Below are 10,806 nucleotides of genomic sequence, written 5' to 3' on the forward strand. Positions count from 1 at the left end.
TTCCCTGCCTGGAACAGCAATGTGATAGTGGGTGTTGGACCTGTGATGAAAGGAGCCTGGCCTCCTGCACCAGCTCAGAGGGAGATGCACTTCTGTCTTATTTCAGCTGTGGCTGTTGGGGCACCTTTGTATGGCACCTGAACCAACAGCCTCACTAATATACTCTGCCTCACTGAGTCATCTGCTTACTGTCCTCACTGCTTTACCCACTGCACCCACCTCCAAGAGGCTCCCTCTACCGGTAACCTCGTGGAGGGGTGAGTGAGATGGGTCTAGACAGAGAAGAGAAACCAGGTGAGGCAACATGACTGAGGTAGCAGCCATCAGCGCTCAGACAATGTGGACTCCAATTCTGTCTTCCCTGTTAGTGCCATCCCCTCCAAAAGACCCTCCCGAAAGGAAGTGGCTGAACATTCCCCTGGGGCTGTCCTCTTCCCATTCCCTAGTTCCTCCCTGGCCTCACCACTGGTGCTAAGCCAAGAGATCTGGGTCAGCAGCTGACCAATGTCTGCCATGCCCAGCATGAAGCACAAAAGCCCCTACACAGCCAGAGTACACATAGTACTGGGATGAAAGACTGCAGACAGATGACCTTGAGTGCAGGCTCTCTGTAGCACCCACACATCCTAAGTGGTTTAAACCTTCAATCCTGTCTAGGGTAGGTACTCTTGTTATCCTCACTCTATAGGAAAGGATGTGAGGCACAGAGAGTTTAAGTAAAAAGCGCAAGGTCACACAGCCGGTAAGTGGTGGAGTGTTAGAAACAGGCCATGTGGTTCTGCAACTTGAGCTATGAGTCACTATGAGGGAGTGGCTGCCCTTGGAAAGGGCAAACAGAAGATAACACAAATGAACTCATAAATGGATGAGGAAGATAAAGACTGTTCAAAACTCTGGCTATAGCACTAACCACCAGAACACCTGGCACTCAGGAGGGGCTGCTGCCTCACCGTGGCCCAGGCAAGTTCAGGGCCACCTGACCCTGCATAAGGAAGGGGGCAAAGGGAATTCAGCCTGTAAGCTAGGAATCTTCCTCGACACCCTCTCCCTGACCCCTTCCCCTTGCCCTGCCCTGGTCCCAACCTGAAGGCCTCAATGAGTCGCTCCACCTTCTGAGCTTCCCCCTGGACCCGGATGTGTGCCTGGAACTTCCTGAGGGCTTCATCCAGCTCCATGGTAGAGAAGTCCATCTCATCCACCACGCAGCTGAAATGGGACAAAGGCCATGTCAGGGTCCTCTGCCTGCACAGCCTCTGCTGGCCTTCCCATTAGGGAAGGTGAGCACATGCTTGCAGAGGGTAAAGCACAGATGGGGTTGGTGCAGGAAGGGCTGTGAGCCACCCTGAGGGCAATGGGAACAGGGCTGCCGCTTGTCTGAGAGGGCCCTCCACTTGACTTCCTCCAATCAGCAAACACTTCAGATTATGGCCAAAGATCCCCATGCTTCCAAGGTGTCCATGAACCCCTAAAACTAGGAAAATGTTGGTGCTTATATCTATGAGTGCAATTTTACATACAGGAAGCCACAGCATATGGCTATTCTCGATAAGGCCCGTTGGTGCAGAAAACACGTTTCCAAGCATGTATGTTACACTAGGAACATAGCAGAAAAAATGCACAAGTCTTCTCATGTTCTGTGAGGGAGGTGAAGAGCACGCTTCCATCTTCATGAGGAGGAAGTGGAGAACGGGGCACTAACCTAACAAGCAGCGATCTCAAACTGAGCCTGTCCCCTCATGTCAAGGGTATGGGGAAAGGTGGCTGGGTTTGGCTGGGAGTTTTTGAGAGGTGCTTCTGAGGGGTGGTGCTGTTCTTGTCTGCCAATCAGAGGAATGGAGAGCAGAGCTTAGGGAGTCTTCTGGTAATCAGCTTTTGGTTGGTTCTAATCTTATCACAGTCCCACCTCATAGTACAGGCTGCTTTGCCCTCTGATCAGGATCCCTAAACACAGAAGGTGAGGTCTGCACAAGGGACCCATGTGGCAGGCTCTGGTGTCTGGTTTATCTGTTTGTAATGAAGCCATGGTTACCCCTTGGGGGCTGCAGGGGCCTAGGCCATGGGAGACCCAATCTCATTCTCAGGGTCCACCCTCTGCTAGGGATGATGGGCCTGGAATAAGCTATGGTGACCCCAACCTTCTCTGAGCACTCAGGGACTCTTGAGGCAACAACCTTTGTGAGGAAAGGGAGGGGCCACATGGGACAATCTGCTGACCAGCATCAGATTAAGATGCTGGTGTGGAGAGTAGGGCCAAGGGGAGTTTCACTACTTCTGGAGGCTGCTATTTTCTGATCTAAGGAGAACATGCACGGATCTCCAATGGACCAGAAGCCACTGTGGAAAGGGGCACAGAGGGAAGCACAGTAATGGCTATAGGGGTGGGGGGACTAGACCGAGATGGTCTTGGGCCTGATTCATGAAGGAACTGATCTGCTTTCCCCTGAACCATTTCCTCACACTGGTTTAAAAGTGGGGAGAGGGGCATTAGCCATACTAACAACACAGCAGACTTTTCCCAATGAGGCCAGAACTGAAACTCTGAGCAGGAAGAAAGCAGCCCAGGTGAGCAAGCCTGGCCAAAGAAGGACACAGATGTAATTCGGCTAGGTGTTGGCAACATTGCTAGCCACATATCAGCTACCAACAAAGGCCCTACCTCACTGCATCTTCTGTGCGTGTCTGCGTGTGTGTTGTGTATATGACTGAATGAGTATGTACATGCATATGCTCATTGGGAAGGGTGGCACCCAGGCTAGTCCCTCCCCCTCTGACCCTGGGTTTTCTCACCTGTGGTACAAAGAGGCCACAGCACCCACCCACCTTCCCCAGGGAAGCATTAGAGGCAGCAGGTGCACATGTGGCCAGGCCCTTCTTCATTGCAGAGATGGCCTGATCCCAGGGGCTAGAGAGATGAAAGGCACTGCCGTTGTTACTGATGATTAACTCTTTACCCTGCTTTGATTTCTGTTCCTGGACTACCTGCCCAGGGTCAGCCATATCAGCTAATATCTGCCTGGGTCAAAAAAATCCTCAACAGGCCTAGAGATATTCCCCTAGGCAGAGTGAGCAGGATACCTTTACCAAGCTATCCCATTCTATTGGCTTTGGTTCCTCATCTGTGAAAGGGAGTCATCCATCCCCGATACCCACCCCCGAAGATGAGATGAGGACACAGGGCATGAACATAGTAAATGCTTTATAAAGACAAGCATCAAATGCAGCTGCTTTTTTACTCAGGATAGTCTCAAGGAGGAATGGAGAGATTCAGCGTACATGCTGGGCAGGACTTCTCAAAACTGCCAGCAGCTCCTAGGGAACTGGAAACTTGTTTTTCTGCAGGATTCTGAGTAGCTGAGTGCTAGAGTACCCAGCAAAATGGGTTGGTGGGGTATGGGGTCAGGAGGTGGGGGTTAGACTCTCACACGCCCAGATCTCCCATCCAGGAGAAACAAGAGAGAGAGGCAGGGACAGAGCTCTGGGTATGGGACTGCCCACCTTGGAGGTGCTAGGGTCTCTCTGGGCCAGCTCCCCCTACTCCCTCTGAGGGTATATACCAGGGTCCTGACCTCCGATTCCACCCCTCCACCCTGCCCCGCCCCCCGCCCCAGTGCTGGGTGACTCAGCCTGACTGGAAAAGGGTGGAGGTGCTAAGGGTACATGTAGTGAGGGCACCCAAGGGTGGATGCTCACGTGTATGTATTGCAAGGTATGATGTGTAAAATGGTCTGGGGGCATCTAGGATATAGAAAGAGGTAAGGGAGGATTCAGTGCATGTCTCAGCAGGTAGGATGAATCTGACAGGTCATGGAGTCTGTCACAGAGATACGTCCAACTCCCAGCCCCAGAACTCACTCTAGCACGTCCCGGTTGAATTGCTTTTGCCGGTTGCCCAGGAACTCGCCAATCATCTGCCGGCTCAGGCCCTTGCGCTGAAGCAGGAAGTGGGCCACCCCCACTGGCGTGTCAGGCACAAAGCCACGCTCGATGAGGTATTGGACACCCTTCTCAGGCTTCCTGCGGGGTGGGACAAAAGACAGGCTCAGCCCTGGCAGCCCCGGCCCCTCCAGGCTTGCTCTCCAATTCCACAGGTACTCAAGGTGCCCCAGCCAGACCTGAGAGACTCCAGGAACCCTTTCCTGTTGCACTCCGAGCCTGCAACATGGGGGAATCCCCAAACTGCCCAGACCCTGTACCAAGAACAGGCAAGACTGGGACAGCCACAGGAGCATGGCCATGGTTGTTGGAGTAGGGACCCTCCCCCACTGCCCTGCACTGCCCCAAACATTGGCCCCATACAGAACCAGCCCCTGCCCACACAGCTCTATGCTCCCGAGTTGGCGTGGGGTCAGCCAAATCACCCACCAACTATAGGCCGGACTTGCCCCTTGTCCCAGCTGGCAAAGGTCAATGTTCTGCTGTCCCCTGGGAGCATGGAGGTACAGGCCAGAGTCAACCTGCCCCATCAACCATGCATGTCTTGCTAACAGCAGTGTCCAGCAGATACTAGATTTCCAAATGCAAGCAAAAGTGAACCTCTTGCAGCAAGGTGACTTTGCTATTTTTATCTTGGGACCACAGTCTGATCTTGTTCTCAGGAGTTGGGCAGGGAGCAGCTGCTGAAGAGTTGGTTCTTGGCACTGAAGTGGTAACAGAGTAGCCCCATTCCTCCAACCCCTGCCAGGGCCCCGCACATACCCCATTCTCCCCCATGATTCTGGGGTCACTAACCAAGAACCACCCCACATTCCAGGCCTCTCCAGCCACTCAGCCACTGATGCTGTGGCCAGAGTAAGTTATGTTTCCTCACCGACCAGCTCCACACTGGCCCCCACAGGACCCCAGCCCATGCCTGCCTCCCTCCCTCAACTTCTAGGTGAGAGGTCACCCCTGGGCTTGTGTTCCTATGTGGGAATGACTGTAGCACTGGTCTGAGACTCCCTTACTCAGGCGCCCTGTGTCATTCATTCACCCCTGGCCTGCCTGGCCCCTTGAAGCCCTGATATGGTGTCTAGGCCCAGATGTAGCCAACTCCTGCTTCCTCCTGCTTTCCCAGGTGGCTGCTCTCCCTTCTCTGACCCCATCAACTCCCTCTAGTGTTTACACACAATGTTTTGCAGCATCATGGACTTTCAGGATACAGGCTCTTCCATCCTTGAGAAGCTCAAAGCACAATGACAGAGTGGAACACACTGCAGGAAGAAGAGGCTAAGCAAGGGACCCTAAGAATGCAGATTCTTCCTAGATTAAGTGTCTCCTCTGTGCCAGACACCACTCGGGACAACAGCAGGGAGCAGGGCCAGCCATGAATGCCTAGCACAATGGCAGGCTACAATCTACAGTCTGAAGGGCAAAGGGACTGAGTAATGGCCAGAGAATGTGGAGAAGGGCTCCTGCAGGTGAAGCAGAGGCTTTAGAAAAGGGCTCCTGCAGGTGACTTTCAGTGACCAAAGTGATTAAGGAACTTTCTGTGTAGAAGCAACAGTGAATGCAAAGGCCTTGGGGTGGGAATGGATTCTGCAGGATTCAGGACCAGGAGGCTGCTCCAAGGTGGCTGAGAGTAGGAGTGCTGGGGGATAGGGGAGAGGAGGGCAGTAGATGGGTGGGCCAGACTACAAAGTACTGTGCAGGCCACAGGGGGAGTCTGGTTTTCTTCTGAATGAGATGAAGAGTCCTGGTGTGTTCTGAATAGGGGAGTAATGGGACCTGGTGTCCATGATGTTCCCTCTGGCTGCTCTGTGGGGAGCAAAGCTAGACCCAAGCTAGGAGACTCCCACAGGCATCCAGGCATGGCTGGGAGACAAAGCTGGTTTTGGATATAATATGAGGGTAGAGATGACAATATTTGTTGGTGGATCCATGTGTGAACCCAAGGGGCTGATTCTACCTGGCAGGTTTCACAGCAATAATGCAGGAAAAGAATCTGGGCCTTGACCAGTGTCCAGGAGCTTGGTGAGCAACTGAAGAGAGGTATGGTGGCAGGAGGTATAAGTGAGGAGCTGGGCGGGGAGGCCAGGCCAGGCTGGGGAGCTCCAGAACTGGGATAGATATGGCTGGCAAAGAGAGCCTCTGAATGGCTTTACACAGGGAAGTGACTAGACTTGGAGTGACCTCTCTGACTGCACACAGCCAGTATACTGTACATCTGCTGGTATGAATCCCTTGCCAATTGAGAATTTGCTGGCCCTTGGCCAGTCTCACCAGTATAGTGAGGCCCTTCCCATCTCCAATATGCCCTTGGGGGTCCTGCCAGGCAGTGTGGTCCTAGATCTATCTATCTGCTCCTTCACAAAGCTTCCATATTGACTGAAGAAACACATACACGCATGTCCTGCTAGGTGTCACACACAATGACCTGCTGGGTGAAGGGACAGACGCAGGGGGGTAAGTTGTTAGTGCTGCCCACCCACTGCCCCCACCCCCACCTGCCTCCCCTTGTGGCAATGAGGGGGCCACATAATGTGCTTTGGCCAATGCCCTGTGAGCAAAAGAGGTGCTTGGCACTTCCTGTGGGAGCATCATCATCTCCTACAGCACCCTCTCTTGCCACTGAGAACCCGGAAACTAATACTCAAAGGATATCTCTGCCCGTCTTGGCCCTAAGAGACTTGATGAGCAGAGCCCTAGCCAACCTAATAGACACTGCCTTGACAGAGAAATTAACTTGTGCTGTGTTAGTATGACAGAGCACACACTGGCAGAGAAGGGTTAGTCCCAGCTGGGGAAACTGAGTCGTTGGGTGTCATGATCCATCCCAGGGCACAGACACAGGTGGTGGGGCTCCAGTACCCTCCCCAACTGTGGCTTTTCTTTCTCTTCCTATGAAGGTACCACAGGCCTCTGTAAACTTCCATCTGGGACTCTGGGCTTTAAGAAGCAAAGAGGGCTCATCTGACTCTAGACTCTCAGTGTCTAGCAAGGGCCTGGCCTACACAGAGCATGCCCAAACAAAATGTGCTCTGTATCCAGGCGTGGGGACAGAAGCAACTCAGAGAATGGCTGCCTTACACTGTGTCACCAGGACTGTTTTAAAACCTTCCAAGATCTTCCAACCCCTGCAGGATGAGTTCTGGACTTCTCAGTCCTTTGATTTACTTCTTCATTCACTCCACAGTTATTGAGCGCCTACTTGGGGCCAGGTACTGTTTTAGCACATTTATGTCCAAATAAAGTCCCCATCCTTGAAAACATGCATCCTAGTTGGAATGTGATAAGGGACGGAGATAAACTCCCACGATACAGAGGTACTCACAGCACAGGGGTCAAGGGCATTGCTTTAAGAGCCAGAAGCCTGGGTGCAAATCTCAGCTCCACTAACTAGCTGAGTGACCTAGGGCAAGTTACTTAACCTCTCTGTGCCTTACCTTACCACATGTATAATGGGGACAGCAACAGTACACATAACAGAGTTACTGTGAAGATGATATGTTAATGCCCTTGAGCTTCAGAAAATATTGGTTATAAAGTGAAAAGCAAAGGGCCGGTGATAGGCAAAACTAAATCAAGGTCCTGCCACAGTGACCTAGAAAAGGCCTGGACTTTAGTGAGAAGAGGCAAGGAGGGACAATCAGGAAAGGCCTTCTTGGGAAGGTGGCATTGAACTGGGAGCCAGGAAAAGGAACCCTGCAAGAAAGAGAAGCCAATGCAAAAGCCTTATTTGACAGATAACAAAAATGAGGGCATAGAAAGGTCAAGTAACTCAGCTCCAGGCTGCCCAGCAAGAGTGCCTGGATTTTTAACCAACTCCTTTGCACTAAGAGGTGCCTAAAATTCACTCTACCCTCCTCATCCCATCGCTGCTACTGGAAATCCACTCTGTCCAACTCTTTTGATCCGGCTCTCCCCGATTTCTCTGTGGATTACCACCAATTATTCTTTTTCTAGATTTTCTTTCTTTCACCCTCTAAGGGCCCGGCATCAAAATGTGCCAAGTGTGACAGTTTTGCCATCTACACCTGACTCGCTCTGCATCCTGGGCCCTGCTGTCTCCTCACAAGGTTTTGGCAGGACAGGCCTAGTGAGAGTCTGCAGCCCCACTCTCCTTATCTGCCAACAGCCTAGGCAGGCATTTCCATGTCAGCTAATGATTCAGACTCAGCTGTGACAGGCGAACACATGCAGACCACAGCAGTGGCTTTCCTCAAAGCATTTCCCCTCCCTGGGCTATGAGCAGTCAGTGGCGATGCTGAACTTCTGGGGTTCTCATGAGGCTGTACACGGTACTTAAGGATCACCAATTTGCTGTAACCAAATGCTGAGTGCTCTGTCTGCTCTTTTCCTAGCAGGAGCCTGGGGAGTCACAAACGGGCTTATTTTAGTTGCTTGAGCAGCTGAAAAGTGGAAGTAGACAGCTGCCCAGCACCTTCCTGCCAGGCATCTGATTTCCCACCCCAGCTCGAGCTCCATCCCCTGACCCAGCAGGCTGACCTCACTTCCAGCCTGGCCAGACAGAGCCTTGTATCCTGCCGACCACAGTGAGTAGTTCAGAGAATAGCCAGCAGTGCCAATAAGGGAGGAGGGTCTTTTTGCCTGATAGGGTTACCCTGAGGTTGGCCCTCCTGCACTGGTGGGGAGATCAGCGGGGAACGGGGCCGACTCTGGGGAAAATGGCTAAGAGATGGCGGGACCGACTCTGGGGAAAATGGCTAAGAGATGCCCAACAGCTTTTCAGGTGCATGAACCATAAGGACTCTTTGCTTAAACCAGTTTGATTGTGTTCCTGTTACTCTAACAGAGAAGGCTCTGAATAACACAGACCAACACAAGGGTCTGCATACCTACAGTGCCTAAGGATCCTCTGAGGTCAAGAGGCCAAGCTACCCTGGTGACTGCTCTCAGGCTGGCCGCAGGAGTGGGATGGACTCACCAAGTTCAGAGGGACAACCCTGCATGCCTGGAAGTGCCTCTCATTTTGGCAACCCAGGCTCAAATTCTTCCAATGTCCTACAAAGCAGCAGCCACCTTCCATCTGCTCATACACTTCCAGGACTAGCAAGCTCACATTCTCCTCAGGCTATTTTATCCAGTTCTGATTTTTACAAAGTTCTTTCTGATACTGAGAATGCAAGCTGAACCTAGCTGCTGGGGTCCTTCTTGCACTTATCCCAGAGGGAAGGTAGAAGGATGACCCTCTAGTATGGCTGATACACTGTGCAGGACCTGCCTTGACACTGCCTTCTGCCCTGAGGGACTTGACACTAGTCAAGTCCCTGGGAGAGGGTTACGGACCCTTGGATCTCTGAGGACCCTTGGATCTCTGAGGGCCGTAAGGGCTACCAGCTGGAGGAGTAGCTCATGTTGAAGTGAATGAGACCCCAATCTCCATAGTAGCTCAAAATATTCCTAAGAAAGCTGGTTGTTTAAACTGTCAACATTACCAGCAATGACAAAAAGCTTCAGGACCCATCAGAACCCTGGGGCCAGCATTTCTGGTTCTGTGGCCTCAAGCTGGGCCTGGACCTCTCTGAGCCCTGGCTCCCTAAAGCCAAGCTTCACAAGATTACTGTGAAGATTCAAGGAGATGACACACATGAAATGTTCGACACAGTGCCTCACATATATCTATACAGGCTATCATCATTGTAATTTTCATTAATCACAATAAACATGTTATATTCAAGGAGCACGAAGTTGGAGTTAGCAGATCAGGAACCCAACCCCAACTCTGCTGTTTACCAAAAGAGGCTGGTCAAGCCCTGCTTGCTCTTCTCACAGGCAATGCACAACTGACTCCCGTGGTTGTTGGAAGGGTGAAATCTCAGAGCACCCTCCAGACCCACAACAGTGTTCTCTGCCTCCATCCTATAGCAGCTCCAGCAGGCAACAGGCACGCAGAAAGGAAAAGCAGGCAGGGTGACACTTGGCTGCTGGAGGGCCCCAGGAGCTAGGTATGAATAGAGGAGAGGCCTGCCTCCCAATGCAGGCTCTAGCCCAAGCTGGAGTTCCAGCACACTATCACACCAAGTGGTTGCTGAGGCCCTGCTTACATGCTCCTTAGAGAAAAGGCGATCTTATGAGGGCTCCTATTTTATCACAGGGCAACTCTGGGAATAAGGACACTCGTCGCAGGTCCCTAAAAAAGTGCCCAGAATGTAGGAGGTGTTCAATAAATATTTGCTGAATGAATAAAAGCAAAAACTCATGTTCAAGTAGGAATGAGATGAAATTTCAAGTCAGTAGAAAAAGGATAGACTATTCAATAAACTGTTTGGAGACACCTGGCTAATTCGTATAGAACAATAAAAGCTTGCCCCCTCACCTTGTACCAGGCTCCAGAACAAATCCCAGGTTATACTCCTGAAGAGTATAAAACAAAACTATAAAGGCATTGAAGAAAATTAAAATTACATTTATGACTTGGAGCAGATCTTTTAAAATACAACATAAAAAATAAATTAATAAAAAAACACTGATGATTTGACTAATTAAAATTAAAAATTTCTTACACAGCATGGTGACTACAGTATACTGTATTGTATTTTGAAAGCCAATGAGAGCAGATATTAAAAGTTCTCACAAGAAAAAAAAAATTGGAACTATGTGTGGTAATGGATGTTAACTAGACTTACTGTGGTAATCATTTCCCAATATATACAAATATTGAATTATTACATTGTACACCTGAAACTGAGATAATGTTACATGTCAATTATATCTGTTAAAAATGCAAAAAAAAAAAAAAAAACCAAAAAAATTTAAACCTTCTGTTGGAGGAGAAAGCATAAACAAAGTTAAAAGATGTATAATTAAAAACCACTGAATTGTACCCTTTATAGGGTGAATTGTATGTGAATTATATCTCAAAAGTAA

At 50.5% G+C, this 10,806-nt stretch overlaps 1 protein-coding gene across 6 annotated transcripts in view; it reads right to left on the minus strand.

Moving 5' to 3' along the window:
• IQSEC1 (IQ motif and Sec7 domain 1) overlaps nt 1-10,806 on the minus strand; it is a 92,999-nt gene that overhangs the window by 19,710 nt on the left and 62,483 nt on the right. For 5 of the 6 annotated variants that reach the window (XM_025050677.1, XM_006917438.3, XM_015593771.2 and 2 more), the window contains 2 exons: nt 3,853-4,014; nt 1,084-1,206 (listed from right to left, as the gene is read on the minus strand). The exons of the other annotated variant lie outside the window; for it this stretch is intronic. In XM_025050677.1, coding sequence (XP_024906445.1) covers nt 1,084-1,206; nt 3,853-4,014 — 285 coding nt within the window. The remainder of the gene's footprint in view (nt 1-1,083; nt 1,207-3,852; nt 4,015-10,806) is intronic. 6 annotated transcript variants of the gene reach the window in all.

Source organism: Pteropus alecto, unplaced genomic scaffold (assembly GCF_000325575.1).
Source record: "Pteropus alecto unplaced genomic scaffold, ASM32557v1 scaffold75, whole genome shotgun sequence".
In the NCBI taxonomy this organism is placed as follows: domain Eukaryota; kingdom Metazoa; phylum Chordata; class Mammalia; order Chiroptera; family Pteropodidae; genus Pteropus; species Pteropus alecto.